Source organism: Polistes canadensis, unplaced genomic scaffold, assembly GCF_001313835.1.
Source record: "Polistes canadensis isolate GaletaPanama2010 unplaced genomic scaffold, ASM131383v1 scaffold_75, whole genome shotgun sequence".
Taxonomy (NCBI): domain Eukaryota; kingdom Metazoa; phylum Arthropoda; class Insecta; order Hymenoptera; family Vespidae; genus Polistes; species Polistes canadensis.
The window spans coordinates 151,191-168,737 of NW_014569622.1; the positions used below are offsets into that span (position 1 = coordinate 151,191).

The window sequence follows — 17,547 nt, forward strand, 5'->3', positions numbered from 1 at the left end:
ATATAGTTTTCTATTAAACATAATATTAATTATTGATTAAGAATAAATATATAAAATATATAAACCGCGATCGCATCGATATTTAAGGTAAAATACATGGCAATTTATGCATATCTAATCTTTCTCCATGCATTTTAGCTTCTAATATTGTTAATCGATTTTTATCGATGACTGCTAAACAATGTCTCCTCGCCATGTTATTATACTTAAGTATTTTCAATATCGAAATCTTTTCAGCTTGAATTTTAATAGTATCTCGATGAACAAAACCTTGGATGCCTGCAATCAAAATGATCTTTCATTTGAATATCATGTGGATCCATATGGACTTACGTTCATTATTTTTCTATTTGAGATTTTATTATCAACGTACCTTTATATTCATAAACTTTCAGACTTTTATTATTTTCAATAAAAATGAGTAACATTTCGAGCGATCCTTCAAAATGAATGATCGAAAATGAGGATGGGTTGTTCGTTGGTATTATTTGTAGAACTTTAGTTTCGTTCAAATCGTTATCGCTGATCTAACAATGCAAAAAAAGTAATGATGCATTTTTGTTAACGTTAAATATTGCTGCTTTTCTTCTTAACTTACGAATATGTTATCCCTGGTGAAATTTGGATTGTAATGCAGAAAGTATTCTTTTTCAAAGATTCCTACTTTCATAGACAAAATCTCGCTCGATCTCAAGCGATTGTTTGAAAATGTATAACTTGTAAGAGATTTATCGAGCTCGTAGATCGAATATCGATTGTTCAGTAATATTCTATCTGTATTGGAAACAAATTTCAAAGGGTGATCTTCGACGTTAGTAACGTAATAATTCGGATTCGATCGGAACGATTCGTTATTATATATTTGTTGGATAGTTCGACTTTCCAAACGATCAGCGAACAATAATAAAAATGTATCGTTGTTGAATTTTTTCACGTCTTGGACATCTTCAAATTGATATACGTGAACGAATTCATTATTATCGAGTTTCCATAAATTTGTCGAATTTCTTGCACACTTTTGTTTTCCCGTAACGAGAAAATACAACGAATCGTTGTGATTCAATGTTATCCAATTTTGGACGTATCCAAAATTAGGAATGCTCGCTATTAATTTGAATATTTTTCCATTATATTGATAAGCATCCAAGTGGCAAGACTCGTAACTTATTAAAAGTAAATCGAGATTTTGTATTTCGAAATAATGAACGCTTAGTAAATGGTGTTTTAATTCAATCGTTTCTTGCAAATACTCGAAAGCGTTGAATTTGTAGATTTGAGATTTTGCATGGTACTGCAGGTTTACTACGTTTCTGCATAGATTAGACAAGTTTGTCTGGCAAAGAGGGAAAATAATAAATGTGATTAGTTCTTGTAGAAGTCTACATTTCTACTCTCTATCGCACAGTCGATATCATTTTGACGTACCGTCGATTCAGTTAAAGATGTTTCCATTGCCATTTGATTTTGTTCCAACAAATCGGCTAATTCGGTCGAGTTGAATCCATTTAAGAGTCCACCGTTCGTAAAGATGCTGCCTTTTAAATAAACCTTTCCACGTATTTTCCATTTTCCAGAGATTAATTGGTCCGATAGATGATTCGTAGTTACTGCAGTTGCTTGCCAACCAATTAAATCTATTTCATTGAAACGATCTAAAACTCTTAGAGATCCGTTTAAAACTACTTCTTTTTCAAACTCGACATTTCCTAGAAAGGAAAAATCATCACATGCCATTAGAATCGGATATCGATTGTCATCGAATAATAATTCATAAATGTACCAATGATAGTGTCGTTGGTATTTACGAGTACAATTTGTTTCGGATTCACGTGATTCATGAGACGAGGATTAAAATCGTGACGCATGAGAACTTTGCCAAGAAACGTTAGATTTCCAGTAACATTTTGATTACCGATTTTCTATATAGAAATAATACAATTATTAATTTATTTCAAGATAGGTCAAAGATTAGGATAAAAAGATTGAAGTATAATAGTTACCATCAAAGTGTCCGTATAAATTTCGTTCAAGTTGCGTTCGTTTATATTTCTTCGGATGTCGATATCTTCTACGGTGATATTAAAAGCTCGAATAAATTCGTTCGATATTATCTGATCAGCAGGTAATACTATTACCGAGCTCATATCTATGTTATTCCAATGTTTTATGCTCGCGTCGCCAATGAAGTTAATACTCGTGAACGTCGTTGGAGCTAAAAATAAAGCAATCGTGTATTTATTTATTTCAGAGAAAACAGCGTATAGTTACCGGGGAAAAAATAAGGCAGATTCAGATAAACAACGACATCTTTCAAGTTGTCGATATCGACTCCACCGATCCAGTTAACGTCCAAATTTTCAACGACATCCAGATTTTTCTTCAGGACGATATCCTGAAGAAAAACGACGCTAGAATTCATTGTCAAAGGTTCGTCGATGAAAATGGCTTTTTCATAAAATCTTTTTAAATTGATATCGTTGATAGCTTCGTCGATGATTACAAACGATTCGTTTAACATCAACGATCCTTTCAAACGTTTACCTCCCGACAAAGTTACGTTATCTTCATTTTTCAACACTATAGAATCAACTAATTCGTTGAAATCTATTCCATCGATCGTACCATTCATTTTAAGATCAATTATTTCTATCGCACTGACAAATCTGACATTTACGTTTAACTCGCAGGTTTCGTCGTTTAATTTTCTAAATCTATTTATTAAATCGCGAAAGTATAATTTATTTTGGATCTTTCCTCTTGCATCGAAACTTCCAACAACGTTTGCAGTGCCTGCAGATAATGGAACGTGATACATGATTTACTGGTACTAGCCTTAGTCTATATAATTTCTATTTATTATTATTAATAAAATCATATTTTTTTTGATATGTCTTACCATTTATCACGACAGGACCAGTTAAGTCTTGATCCTTGTATGGATCTAGAATATTGTTAACATCGTGCCCATTGAATGATTTCATTTGTAGTAATTTGCAATGAATATTTTCAAATTCTTTCACATCGTTTATCACGATTTCATCGTCTATTTTGAGGACAGCATTTTTCACGAGTTCGCTGATATTGAAATTGTTTATGAAACCTAATACAGTCAGGTTTTCTACGTAGAGACCATTTTCGTAGATCACCGTTCCCATAGTTGACGGATCGTACATTTTATCCAATGATATTCCATTTATCGAGGACGCATCGATCATTCCTTTGACGATGATAGATTCTAGCGTAGCAATGTTAGGATCGAAAATGTCCCGATAAGATCGATGCAACTGATCTATCAAATCGTTCCATCCTTTAATCGACATTCCATTGAAACGTTCGATTTCCAGATTTTCTACTTGCAATCGTTCGAACGAACAATTAACACTTACATTTTGCATCGTCGATCTAGTTACGGCAAATTCAATGAAATCACTCAAATTAACATTATTGACGAATATTGGAGTGATCTCTTGCACGTTTAATTTATTAACCGTTAAATCGTTGAAGGAGACATTTCGAAAAGTTAGATTAAGTTGTTGCTTGAACGTATCGCTCGTGATATTGTCGTTTAAAATATCGAACGATAGATCGTCGACGATCAAAGTATTTTCCAAAATGACGCTTTTATTCGTACAATGCGAATTTTCCTTCGTCTCTTCTTCGAGAATTTTCCTTAGATTGTTTGCAAATTCGTTAGAGATTTCCCCGAAAGTTACGTTATCTGATATTTCTTTCAAACCTGTTTATTATATCAATAAATTGATTGAATTGTTGTTCCTTGAGTAAATCCGATTTACAAACGAATACTCACTCGTGAATGTTTGATCGGTGTCCAAAGTAAGAAATTCTTCGATAGCATGTCCGTTGATCTTATTAGAAGTGATATAGATGGATGATCCATCGATCGCAACGTTGCCCCTAAAATCCTTTTTTCCAAGGATCTCGACTCTAGAATCGTTTATCGATAAAAGATCCTCAAAGTCTGACCAATCGTTGGCATTTATTGAATCCTCCAAGTAAACATTACCCAACACGGTCAAATTGTACAAAATAACGTTAGAAGTTAAGCTTTGAGTTTCGTTGATCAATGCTTCCTGCTTTAGTTGAGATACATTAAATCCACTAATGTTAGCATCGATCTGCAATAATCGTATGAAGAAAAAATAAAGACACGCGAAACGTATTTGATAAATCTCGAGAGGCATAATACCGTGAATGATCCAAGAACAGTTATGTTGCGGAAGGTGATATTTCGATTGAAAATGTGATCGTTGTCGAGGGTAACGAACTCGTCTATGGCAATATCGTTTATGCTCGAGACTTGGGATAAAGTTTGGACGGTCAATCGATCAAAGTTCTTTATCCCGGTAACGTGGACAGGAATGGAGCCTTCCTCTAACACGTAATCGTAAGGATAACTTAAATCGTTCACGATTCTCGCATTGACGTAGTTACCTTCAATTTTCTGCAACAATTTATTACAAATTATTGATATATTATGAAATACTTGGATATATACGCATAGGTACGTACTCCATTGATCGTAGTTTTATCCGGTATAAAAGCCAATTTATTTTTCCAGACAATATTTTCCCACTTGATATTATTTATCTTAGAAAAAGTCAAGTGTCCATCTATCGTTAGGTCGTAGATCTTATTAGACATATTCATATTCGAATAATGAACTTTCGATTCTTCGAACATAATTTGTTCGAACGGTATACCATTGATCTTTCGAATCACCGCATTCGTTGCTTCGATATCAGAGAATGATTTTTCCCCATTTACGACGGCATCACGGGAATCATTGGTTAGATACTGTTGTAATATTTGTAACATCGGTAGATCATTCAAGGAATTCGTTGAAAATTCTTCGACGTAAAGATTTCCACGAAGTCTTAGATCTCCGGAAATATTTAGATCATCGACTACGAGCATCGAATCTTCATCGGATCCATATTGTAAATCCAATTTCAAAGTGTTACATCGTTCTGTTAAATCTCGTAAAGATTTGTTGATTAAAGTCATATTGGTTATTATGTCCTCGCGTGTTAAATTTTTCGAATCCAAATTGATCGTATAAGATACGTCGTTTTCCATGCTTAAATTCGTTGTTATTATCTTAGACGCGTTCAATGATTTGATTTGGGTATAATTTATATGATCTATCAGATCAAATCTTTCATCGATCTCGTTGATGATTTGTTCCTGTTTATTCAATATCTCCTAAAAAATAGGTTTGCTGCTTAGAGTTCAATTTGAAAAATATACAAATGAAAAGATAACTTAAAAAATATCGTACTTGTAATAACGCTTTTGCCTCCATCATTCTGATAATTTTATCTTCGATAGGGCTGGAAAGTTGATTAAGTTTCGTATCGATTTTGGCAAATACATTTCCAGATACGAATCCGTATCTTGGAATACTGGTCACATTAGAGAGATCGAAATTATTAAGTAAAACGTTGGGCAAGGATGTTACTTTGAATCGATGATCACCTTGCCAAGTTAAAGCATAGATCGTAGAATCGAGCAATTGTATTAACAACAATGACTCGTCTCTGTACGTTTCGACAGGAATTTCTTCGACCCAAGCAATCTCTGAAAAAGCTAATTCGTTTATTCGCCTTATTATTGTGCAACATTTTTCACAATCGTTATATTATCTAAATAGAGAAAATGTTTTTACCGTTAAAAATATTTTCCGTCTTGGAATTGTATTGGAATGCATTATCCGCAAAATAAAACAACGCGGATTCTTTTCCAGAAGTAGCCAAGTATTGAGCGTGACCGCTCTCGAAGCAAATGAAATTATTTAAATTGTTAGATTTAATCGTTTGCCATAATTCGAACGTTCCATAATCGTCATCGTTCTCTTTCTGTTCGTAAAGGAAAACTTCATTTTTGCCAAGAAGTGCTAGCACCGTGTGCTCGTATACTTTACATAATTGCATATCGCGTATCGAGGAAGCTTGTATCTCTTGAGTCAACCTTTACAATTATAGATTAATGTTTATCTATCTATTGCATATCTAAATTTGCAATTATCTATATATTGCATAATATTATATTATAATTACCAAAAGTGATAGTCCTTTTTGACGAAATCGATACTGAAACTATAAATATCAATTACCGAGATAATACGCGTAATCTCGTAATCATCTCTGTTAAATAGCAACAATAATTTGTTTTTATTTCGATATCTAACAAATTGTATATCTTTAGCTGGCCGTTCTATATTCCAGGTACGAAATAATTCAAATTCTTGATTATAAATTCGATACCATTGCAAACTCGTCGTGGCATTTTTTTCAACGCACACAACAGCAATGATATCATTTCGTTCGCGTAATTTTGTCGTACTTTCTACATCGATCAATGTAAAAGTTAACACCCGTCCGTCTATATTAAATTCGGCAAAATTTGATGTCGTTAGTTTACCCTTTATATCGAGGGTATACAAAAATAACGTTCTTTCACTCGAACAGGCTAAATAATTGTTTCCATTGCTTTCAAATAAGATCCAATGACATTCGCTTCGTGGTAATCTTAAATCCTCTTCGATCGAGATATTCGTTATTACGACTTCTGTCAAGAGATTTCATCAAGATTTAAACAATATTCATACCGAGAAATTCTCTCTCTATGCATACAAATTATATTATAGAAATAAATTACCGTCTCGATTCCCGGCATTCGTTCCAAATTCATACTCCTGCCAAATGAAAGTATTTATGTCCATGGAATTCTGTGAACGACGTTGTAAAGATTTCCCAGTGATATTTAAAATTTCCTTTTCTTTTCTTAACATTTCTTCGATACCATTTCGATAACATTTTGTCGTTTCGAATCGAAGAACGAAAAGAAAGATAATAACTAGTAACGACGAACGAGGAAACATATTCGCGAATACTGAAATCCTTCGATCGATTTCCTTCGATTACTTTCTTCTAAATTCGACTTTATTGACTCATAATATTTATAGATTAATGAATCTAACGAGTAGTAATTGGGTAACAAGCAAGTAAATAGTACTTTTATTTATATTCTCATTAATTATAAGAACTAAGAGAACAGATAGTCAAAATTAAATACGTAGTGAAGAAAAAAAAGGGTTCGGCATTTAGATCGATTTTAGGTAATTACGTTTAATTGACTGAGTATTGTATCGAATCCCTTTTTTTTTTTTTATCACCATCACTTATAATGAAAAAACTTTTCTTATATACAATATTATATAATAGATAATTATTAACAATTATGAAGTATAATAAATAGAAAAGGTACTTTCTAAGAAATGTATCATATAACGCGTACGTTTCACTCGTTTTATATAACGCTCATGAGATTCGCATGATCTCGTTTACATTCAGGGTACAGTTACTGGCAAAAATCTTGACCTATCACCGACTTTTGGTTGAAACCTTAAATTGATCTTTTCGCTACCTTCTTCGCCAACTTCGAGAAACGTGTTCCAATCCACCAAAAAGTATAAACCAGTTTTTCTTCTGGCTGGTAAGACTGGATCCGGTGCTCGTGTACTTCCACCGAATGAATTTTCCAAGTCTATCAGATTAGTATTAGTGATTGTTGTCGCCGTAGTAGTAGTAGTAGTAAGCATTGGCTCCGATTCCGTCGTTGCTGTCGTCTCATTTAGTCCGGCCGCTTCTTTTGCAGAATCCATTAGCGTCGTTGTTTCTAACGCGTAAAAATCATTAGTGTTCGCACATAATTTCATAATAAAAAGATATATGTCAATTACCGATTGAAGAGATCGTAGTTGAAGTAGGAGAATTCCCTTCACTCGTGGAACTTTGAGCATCGTCTTTTTGTCTCTTCACTTCATTTTTAAGATCCTCACTGTAGACTCGAATAATTTCATCTAAACTTAAAGGATCTGGACCAACTGACAATGTCCTCGTATTCTTCAGTAAATCACTGGCAACTTTTTCAACATCCTTGGTATCAGCTTTACCTTCTTGAACCAATTTAACGGTATCTAAAAGTTCGTTGATTTTCGATCTTTCGTTGTCATTCTTAAAAATCGTTTCGTGCGGTTTGAAAACGTGATACTTGGGTGTAGTTTTGGTCTCTTCCGAATAATGAAGAGAATTTTTGGAATTCCTACGAGAATTCGAGATCAATCCGATATTTTGTAAAACCGTTCTCATGTTAATTGGAACAGCTTCGATCACCGATGGAACTGTACTTTTCATAGCCTTTCGTTGTCTGTTAACGCCAAGACCGAATCTTGATAAAAATTCTTTCATCTCTTCGTCTTGAACGGTGGACGTTGGCAACGGTTTAAAATTTCTATACAAATTCGTGGTTGTGCGAGTGGTCGTAGTTATGCTAGGCGATTGACGATCCTGCGTACTCTCAAAGCCGAACCTTTGAAAGAGCAGTCTTAAGTCGGGTGTTAAATTTTCCATACCTTTGTTCAAATCAAAACTACCTGTCCGAAAAGTATTTTGATTCTCTATCAACGGTGAATCTGGTTTGTCCGCATCTAGAGAAACGATGCCATTTTCGTAGCTAACGTTCGATTGATTAATCGGGAAAACATTGTCAAGGTTTTCCTCGTTCTCCGGGCGCAAGCCGATCGAAGCTAACAAATCCATAACTCGTAGTTTCGTCGTTGGTTCGGTCGAAATTCTTTCGGTAGTCGATGTAGCATCGCGAAATCCGCCAGAGTTTAAAGCCAACGTTGTATTGTATTTCGACGTTTGCGAAGTCAACGCGAGCGGAGTTACAAAAATCTTTGAAGATTCCTTCTCTTCTTGTTGAATTTCACCGAAGGAGAACTCTTCCTTACTTTCATTGGGAATGCTTTGGGGCGGTGGCGCATTATAATGCCATTGATTTGAATAAAGAATGTCTTGTTTCGGGCCCAAATCGATCGCCAACTCTTCCGAACTGGACGTTTCCTTATCGAGAACTACGTTGATGTCTTCGACTTGATCGTCGTTGATCGTCTTCCTAGTCGTAGGAAGAAATATTGGATGATCGTCGATCCTTGTTGTTTCTCGTGTAGGATAATGATGATTCGTTTGCAGGCTATCCAAGTTGAAACTAAATCTCATTGGTGCCGAGCCAGGAGTTAGAGTCTCTTTCAAGGATTCTTTAGACCTAACGTCCGAATAAATTTCACGATGATTTTTATATCTACTTTTGTCTAGGATATTATCCGTCGATTCCGATGATTCGCTGTTACTTTCTTTCGATCGATCGTTTAAAACCATTTCGAGACGTTCGCCGCTAGCCGAATCCGATAGCATTTGAACAATCGGTGCTTTCGTATACAAATCTTTCAAATTTTCCAAAGATTCTCTCGCCTTGTAAGGTAAAACAACCATTAAAGCTCTTTGATACATTTTCCGAGCTTTCTCGATTTGATCTTTATTCTCGTAAGCTTCCGAGTCCTTCGACGTGATGTTGTACAAAATATCAACGATGTCGTTCCGAGATAGTCGAGGCAAATTTGGATTTTCATTGATCAATCTTTCAACTTGATCGATCGTTCGATTGATCGAATTTTCTACCTCGAATATCGTTGGTAGTTCCTCCGATTCGACATGATTTATACCGAGGAGTAAAACAACGTAGACGATTAAAATCTGAAAATAAAGATGTTCAATCAATCGTTTCGTTTAATCGACCATCCAATGATTTTTATTATTCAGAAATGACGAAATAGGTATATGCCATTGAAATAAATAATTGCCAAATCAATGATTATTACCATTATCGAGTTACGTGATCAATTTTGAGGCGTAATATTAAAGATGTTAATCGAGAACTCTTGCAAAATAAAATATCCTTGGAACTGAACTAAACTTCGATCGAGAAAGTACTGTTAGTCGATCCAACGTACGCACCATTTGATCCTTGTACCGACATAGTTAATTATATACGCAAGTCAACGATTTCTACTGTTTTTCTTACTTTGCACTAGATTATTGGTCCATGACACATATTGTGTTACAATGTATGCAAATTTATTAAAAACATTGTCGATAAATGTTGCAATAGTCAGGATAGATGTTAGACTTAAAAGAAATCATTCTCCAGAAAGAAAGTTAACTTTTCTAATTACGATATAAAAGAATCATTTATCGTAGAAAGCGAATAATTGGATTTAACGGGGCCGAGGGTTGTTTCATCGTCGGATCAGAATTTGAGGATTTTTCTGAAGGATGATCGATAAAAAACAATATGAAAAAGAAAAACTTACCATTGCTGGAAGCGATCGTCCGCAGAAGCAATCGTAAACTGACCGTACTACTTAAGAACCTACTTTCTTAAATAACTCTCTCTCTCTCTCTTGGAACTTGTGTTAGCCACTTCGTTCTGTCGTCCTATCGGTGCACTCACGCACGTTCGACTGTCGTTCGAGCTTCCATTCCACCAGCCTTCTATCTCCTCTTCTTCATTTTCCCTTAGATTAAAGACGAACCAATTCTTTCTTTGAACGAATCCTTTTTATCTCGAAAGTGAGATCTCACGAAAGGGACATCACTTTCTTCACACGTTTTTCTGCGTTTTCACGTTATTCCTCTTAAGGTAATATCTACAAGTTTCTCCCTTCTTTGAACAATTTCGATCATCTCTTTTTATTTGTTCGTACTTGCACATGATTTTATAATTTCCTTATTTAGGAATCATTTATTCCAATATAAATCCCAATAATAATCGCAATCCGTATTATCCATCACAGTTAACTTCTGGAATATATCTATCATCGATAATGCAGATAGTCGGTAAGTCAGAATCGAAAAATCAATAAAGGAGAAAAACTTATCGAATCGATTAATAATTTTGATTGCTTGAATTTTGGTTTTTATACAAGATTTCAATTGCAGTTTGTTATTAGAATAAATGACAAATAAACAATTCCAATTTCCATTATATAAATCGAGATGCATATTCGTAATTAATATTACATATAAAATAAAGATGCACAATGATATTTGTAAAAAACAAAGTCATTTGAAGCGCGAAAAGAGAAAACGTTCGAAGTTAGTTATTACAATATAATGCGAATGGTGTTAAAAGTGGGGAGTCACTCTCACCGTTAGGATCGCGTCCCGACTTGCCTTTTCGATCTGCCAGACGCAACTTTACTTTTTTCAACGCAAGTTCGTCGAACTTTCTAACTTTCCAACGTTAACAATTTGCAAATACTTTTTTATAACAATTACTTGAATATTTCTATTAAATAATTGAATCATTCAATAGTGAAATATATAAAATGGAACTGTCGGAGAAATTACATCGTTGGAACGTTAGTTGTACTCCTGATTATATACCATCTGCGATCGAGAATATAGAAAGTAAGTTTGTTTTCTATTTTCCAAAATCATTTGTTCTCCGGCCGATTCTTGTTCTCTTTCAATAAAATCAACGAACGCGAGATAATTAAATTCGCATTTTATAAGTATATAACAAATCGATGACAATGCTTTATTTGCATTCAAATTGTTTCGACAGTCTTGAAAAAAAAAAAAAAGAAAAACAATACTAATGAATTATACATCGAAATTGTGTTACGATCATTTCCCCCCGATTGTGATTTTTATTTTTATATTTATCGAGTGATTTAATTCATTCTCAATTTTATTTGAATTAATGTGCTACGAGTTTTTTCAAATAATATCGATCGAAAATGTAAATATTATAGAAAAACTATGTTCTGTTAGTCGCGCTCTTCTAATCTACGAATACAATTTCAATTTGAACACCTTAAATATTTATCTCGTGTAAATTCATATATCACCTAGTTGAAGTATGTCATTTTGTTCATTTTATCATATTCAACTGAAGGAATACGAGTGAGAGACGACGCACCAGTGAAAGTTTTGCTTCGAGATCATATTTAAATTGACACATTTTTTATAAATACTATTTTAAAGAAAAAGACGTCGCGTATTAAAAAAAAACTTTGACTTTGCCTTTCAAGTAATATTCCATTTTCTTTTGTTCATTCGTTCTCCATTTGATTATTTTCCTTGAACATTCGTTTACTCTGTCATTTTCAAAATTCAAATGAAATATATCGATTATTTATTAATTTAACAAATAAAAATGATATCAATGAAATGTTAAACATGCATTGTATATTATAATTTTAAATTTTTACGCGATTATAACGTATCTTATCAACAATTTATATGAAATCTTATCATCTAAAAAAAAATCTTATCATATTTTCGATTGCGTACAAAAAATAATTTCCGTTTACGTAATGGACACAGTTTCATGCGCGTACGAGGATTAGTCTATATGTGTCTTGGAAATTTAGTAATCGTTTAAAAAAAGTAACCTTTTTAAATAACTCATAATCTTGAATATTTTATCGATGATGACGATATAATTATTTGATATTTTTATTTGTCGTTTCAGGCTTGGGTACATTCGGAATTGCTCTGATATCTGTAGGAACTGCATTTTCGCTGATAACATTATATTTTGCCATAGACGCTATTTACAATGTTTTTTCGCAAAAAGAAACGGGGCTTTACAAATCTAACATCGTTAGTATTTTCTCGGTATATCCAATAGCGAGTGTTTGTAGTTTGATGATAATAGCGGTACCAAGGTAATTAAAAATGATTCCTTTTAATTATAACCACAATAAATCTACCAATCTATCGTACGTATAAAACTACTTTTAACCTTCCAATTATGGAAATTATCTCTTGTTTTTATTCAATACGGAATTAGAAACGTCAGCACTTTTGCTTGTACGTAGATTATTGTATTAACTTTTAATTCAGTCGCATTTGATTATTACATATATAGTAAAAGTTTAGTTAAGATCAAAATTGTAGATATACTCGAGAGAATGAAAGAGTGACAAGAATGAAATAATAAATTCGAGAGAGAAAGTTGCATTATCTAAATGAGAGATCCCTGTTATTCGAGAGTGCCTACAAAAATCTTCTTCGAAAAATCTTTCCGGTTGACCTTTTTTTGTTTTTCTTTAAAACGAAACGTCGGCGGCCGGGTACGGGACGGGAGATGACGGCGGGAAATTTGTCACGTGAATAAGATTCATGAATACCGTCTGACGCGGTTCTTTTTTTTTTCATTTTATTTATCTACTATTTCAGAACACAACTATTATCGGAGGCGATCATTCAAGTTTTCTTGACAATAGCGCTTTATCGTGTCTTTCTTCTTCTTATCGACGTTGGCCGACGAAATCTTGACAAAACTCCCCCGTTATTGCTAAGAACTGGTCCTTGTTGCTGTTGGCCATGTTTGCCCTTTCCTAAACTCGATATGATCGACTCTCGTCTGGCCGTCATTCGATTGATCGTTCTTCAACTTCCCATCGTACAGGTATCTCCGTCTACTTTATTTATTTTCTCTCTTATTTTGGTGGATCTTATTGAAAATCTTTTTCCAGGGATTACTGTACTTCATCATGCTAATTGTCGCCTTGAATGAACAAAAAGTAGAACCAAGTTACCTCATTTGGTTTCAACCATTCACATTAATTAGTATATTAATTGGCATATATGGTTTAACGATCACCAACAAGAGTCTCAATGTCGTTGCTCCAGGTAAATTACATTTTCATTCATTTACGTGCACGTAAATGCTTTTTATTTTTTGTCAACAGAAGCCAAGCTGAGGTTGAAGACTTTGGTATCCCAACTGGCTATGGTCTTTTCCAAGCTACAATCTATTATTATCAAGCTACTCGTTAATACTGGCATTTTTCCTTGCAGGCCGCCATTGTCACCAAAAATTTTTGCCAACGGTAAATGTATATTGAAATTTCGTTGCCAAATTTTTCTCTATTTTCGACATTCTCTTTACAATACTATATATATTTTTGTATTTAACACCTTACCGATTATCGCTACTTTCTCTTACTTCTCATAATTTCAGTGACGCAAAGTTCTCTGATGCTAATCGAGATGCTGCTGCTTTGTATAGCAGCGAGGTGCCTTTATTACGTTGACCTGGAAAAAAAAGCAGATTCGTCGAGAACAGATCGGTCGAAAGACAAGAATAGAAACGATTTACCTGAACAACTTTCCAACAAAATCGCTGTAGTGACCATCTCTTGAACAATCGGAACGGTCGTTCCGTTATTTGTATCAAGATCTACAAATAGAGAGAGAGAGAGAGAGAGAGAGAGAGAGAGAGAGAGAAAGACAGAAAGACAGACTATTTGTTAATCATTCTGGGCCTGAATGGAATTCGTGCAATATTTCAATCAAAGCTTACGAAAGAAAAAGTCTTCTTTTAAATATTTTTAAGTATGTATTTATATGTGGATCGATTTTTGTCAGAGTACCTTAAAAAGTTGATCGTTGCCAGAGACAATTAGAATTACCTTTCTATTTTATACGATATATCCTTATATATATTAATTTTCTTTTTACAATAGAGCGGTAAATAAAAAGAATAGAAGAAATAAGAATACCGAACGATTGAAAAGGAAGAAACGATTTCGAAATTATAATGGTAATTAGAATGGTAAGGAAAAATAAGAAAATAAATGGCGATGGGGAGGTACTTAAGTAGATACTTAGGTCTCCGAGTGAGACCGATGCCGAGATTCGAGAATATAACTTTGCATTATCGGCCGAAGTAGTTTTAAGGTTTCGTATTCTTGAAAGAAAAATGTTTTAACTCAAGAGCCAAGAAGTAGTATATAAGATAAACGTAGAACTTTTGATAAGACAGTAGCAGCCACTTTTTTACTTATTATCTCCGGCGTTTTATCTTCGAGCTGAACAATTGAATTTATTTTATTGCCGACGAAAATTTGTATAAAAGAAAGAGTCAACTTTTAGCGAATAATGTTCATCCTTGAAATCGTTTTCTATATGACGATGCGAATAATTGCATAGCGTACAATGAAAATTCAAGGGAAAAAAATAAAAATTGATTTTCATCGAAATGTTCGTCGATTACTTTAGCTTGGATGGAAGGACAGGACACGGTAAACGTTTATCGCGAAGCATCTTAGAAGAGTGAAAGGAGGGAAGGGCAGAGGACGTTACACGGCGGTCTTCGAGTATATCTTGTACCCCCTCATTTTTGGAGCGATTTGAAAGGACCACTACCTACCTTCCTTCCTACCTTCCTACCTTCCTACCTTCCTACCTTCCTACCTTCCTACCTTCCTACCTACCTACCTACCTGCACAGGCTGACCCACGAAAACTACAAAACGCGTTCTCCTCGTCTTCTTCTTTTTTTTTTTTTTCGTGGTTCTTTCAGCATCCTTCTCTCCGTCTTTCTCCTTGTCTTTTTTCGGTTCCACGATCACGATCGAGCTTTAGAGAGGCATAATAGATTTAACAGTTTCCTTCCTAAGGATATCAGCTTATAGGGGTAAAGAAATTTCTTCTACTCGGTTCATTTCACCTTCTCTCTACGACCTAATTCCAAGTACCATCATTTTTTCCTTTGGAAATTTGCCGAAGGCCCTTTCCGAAGGGTTTTACGACAAGAACGAGATAAAAGGGCAATTTGAGTACCGAGAACGACAAGTATAGTAACTTGGAAATAACCGATTGATAATTCACCGTGGGACTAATTAAAGGTAGTAAGGGATCAAATTACGTTGCGATCCCTCCACCGATCTCGAGACTAAATAACCTTGAGGCCCGAGACAGCTCGAAGCAGCTTCGTCTTTTTGCGAAGGCGGAGCAGAAAATAACTGACAAAGGTATTTTGCTAGCTAATGAGCCGGCGTATCTGTCGAGGTTTTAACGTAATCATTTTTTCGGATGTATACTAGCCATTTATTATAATTTCATGTAAATTTAATTGCAAATGATATTTGAAAAATTCCTCGCCATTTCTAATTGATTTTCTTCATTGGAAAGGGAAGAGAGAGAAAGATGTTTTGTAAAGTTTTATCAAGTTTTAAATGGTAACCCTTGAGAGATATCTAAACTACCCGAGGATTTACTCCTAAAGTGCCACTTCGGAGGTACTCTCCTGCTGCTGCCAGATTTCTTCAGGACTTTTGGGAAAAAAGAGATGCGTAGCCCATGTGGTGGTCGCGCGAGAAATCGGAAAACGTTTCCCGTGAGCATCGACATATGGCACGCGGCTAGACCTTACAATATAATTCCGAAAATCCTCTTAAATAATGCTTTTGGATAATCAATTTTTCGTAGCTTTCGTATCCTTTGGGAGAGTTATCTTTCGACGGTAACTACTCGTTTTAGTTACGAGCAATTTCGTGTAAAGAATAATGGACATTCGTGCAGGTGTACCCTGGGTCATTAGCTTTTGTCGGATACTAAGAAACGCGTGCATAAAATTATCTACGAAAATTTGGAAACGTTTCGTGTATATAACCATATCGCGTGCATGCAGTTAAAAAGAACAAAATACAGAGGTTAATGTCGAAAGAAAAATTGGCAATTGTACGGAATTTATCCGCGTAATAAATAATTGTCTATCCTAGAAACTCCATAAGTTACGATCCAAAAGAAAACATCACAAAATTCGCATAAATTGCTTCGAGGCGACCATTATACTTCGCTTTACAACATTCATAATACGTAAATAACAACGTTGGAGAATCTTGTGGGGGCGTCTTGATTCCCCCTCGAGCATTTAGCATATTTTATAAAAGGGGATAGGAGAAAAAGAAACTAAATGGAAATGAAAAAAGATGAAAGAGAGAAGGAGAATGGGTGCTCTCGCTGTCGAATTAAAAATCGAATATTATGAAATTAGCTTGGGGAGAGAAAAGATGAAGAAGGAGAAGGAGAAGAAGAAGAAGAAGAAGAAAAGCTGGACCATCGAGCAATTTTGGGGCAATTTTGTGGCCGACCGCCTTTCCTCCTCCGAGGCACACCGAAGGGAAAGGAAATAATGAGCAACGCCGTCGGCAACCATATGGTCGTGCGCAACGAAATGCACGAAGCATTGACGAACTCCAGATACCGCAGAGTCAGCCTCTTCCGGATGATGATCGATCCATACGATCTACGAAACAGAACTCAATATTTAACAAATCTAATTAATAATAGCGCCTCTAAATAACTAATCCTAAGTGAAACAACGATTAACGAAGAAGGATTTTTTTCTTTTGGACACAAGGTATTCCTGAAATCTTGTTAGAACCTAGGAAGCAGCATCCTCTGCTTTCGTCCGATAATAAATCCTACTTTTGGAGAATTTGTCACGTTAGAAGACGCGTAAAAAGGATCTTATGTTAGATGTTCAATAGCGATTCGGAAATCTTTCGGTTACCACCTGTCCCCCCTCAAGGGAATCGTTTAGAGACAAATTTTCTTTTCCAACAGTTTTTCAAAAGAGGGAGAAAGAGAGAGAGAGAGAGAGAGAGCGACAAGATTTAATGGTAAGAATGAAAATTTGTCTCCGCGGTACATTCGTCGAGAAAAAAAAAAGAAGAAAAAAAAGAAAGCAAAGGGAAAGAAAGAAAGATAGAGCTATTTTTGAAAAGGGAGAGAAGAATTTTATGCTTTGTTAGATATACTTTTAAGGAATGAAATCTAGACGGAGGCCCTTCGTCGAATATACTTTGACGGTTGAAAGGTGC

General features: G+C 34.8%; 3 protein-coding genes across 4 annotated transcripts; 1 reads left to right on the forward strand and 2 right to left on the reverse strand.

Annotated features, from left to right (window-relative positions):
* Position 1: 1 nt before the first annotated feature.
* Positions 2-6,811, reverse strand: LOC106786456. Its single transcript, XM_014747867.1, has 15 exons — positions 6,679-6,811; positions 6,078-6,588; positions 5,687-5,988; positions 5,300-5,607; positions 4,531-5,205; positions 4,208-4,462; positions 3,809-4,136; positions 2,897-3,736; positions 2,269-2,790; positions 2,001-2,212; positions 1,781-1,919; positions 1,426-1,706; positions 599-1,333; positions 374-527; positions 2-279 (listed from the first exon to the last, which is right to left on the reverse strand). Exons 1-15 carry the CDS (start codon positions 6,809-6,811, stop codon positions 83-85), a joined length of 5,592 nt encoding a protein of 1,863 aa, XP_014603353.1. The 3' UTR covers positions 2-82.
* A 474-nt stretch (positions 6,812-7,285) lies between these two features.
* On the reverse strand, positions 7,286-10,410 carry LOC106786504. 2 transcript variants are annotated; one of them, XM_014747967.1, is made up of 3 exons: positions 10,235-10,410; positions 7,763-9,617; positions 7,286-7,698 (listed from the first exon to the last, which is right to left on the reverse strand). In XM_014747967.1, the coding sequence occupies exons 1-3, from the start codon at positions 10,235-10,237 to the stop codon at positions 7,370-7,372; spliced, it is 2,187 nt and encodes a 728-aa protein (XP_014603453.1). In that variant the 5' UTR covers positions 10,238-10,410; the 3' UTR covers positions 7,286-7,369. The 2 variants fall into 2 exon arrangements, with proteins under 2 accessions (XP_014603453.1, XP_014603455.1); XM_014747969.1 differs by lacking the exon at positions 10,235-10,410 and adding an exon at positions 9,743-9,842.
* An 841-nt stretch (positions 10,411-11,251) lies between these two features.
* On the forward strand, positions 11,252-14,403 carry LOC106786457 (organic solute transporter subunit alpha-like). The gene is made up of 6 exons (XM_014747869.1): positions 11,252-11,333; positions 12,403-12,598; positions 13,113-13,344; positions 13,412-13,568; positions 13,628-13,768; positions 13,900-14,403. Exons 1-6 carry the CDS (start codon positions 11,252-11,254, stop codon positions 14,079-14,081), a joined length of 990 nt encoding a protein of 329 aa, XP_014603355.1. The 3' UTR covers positions 14,082-14,403.
* Positions 14,404-17,547: the final 3,144 nt, after the last annotated feature.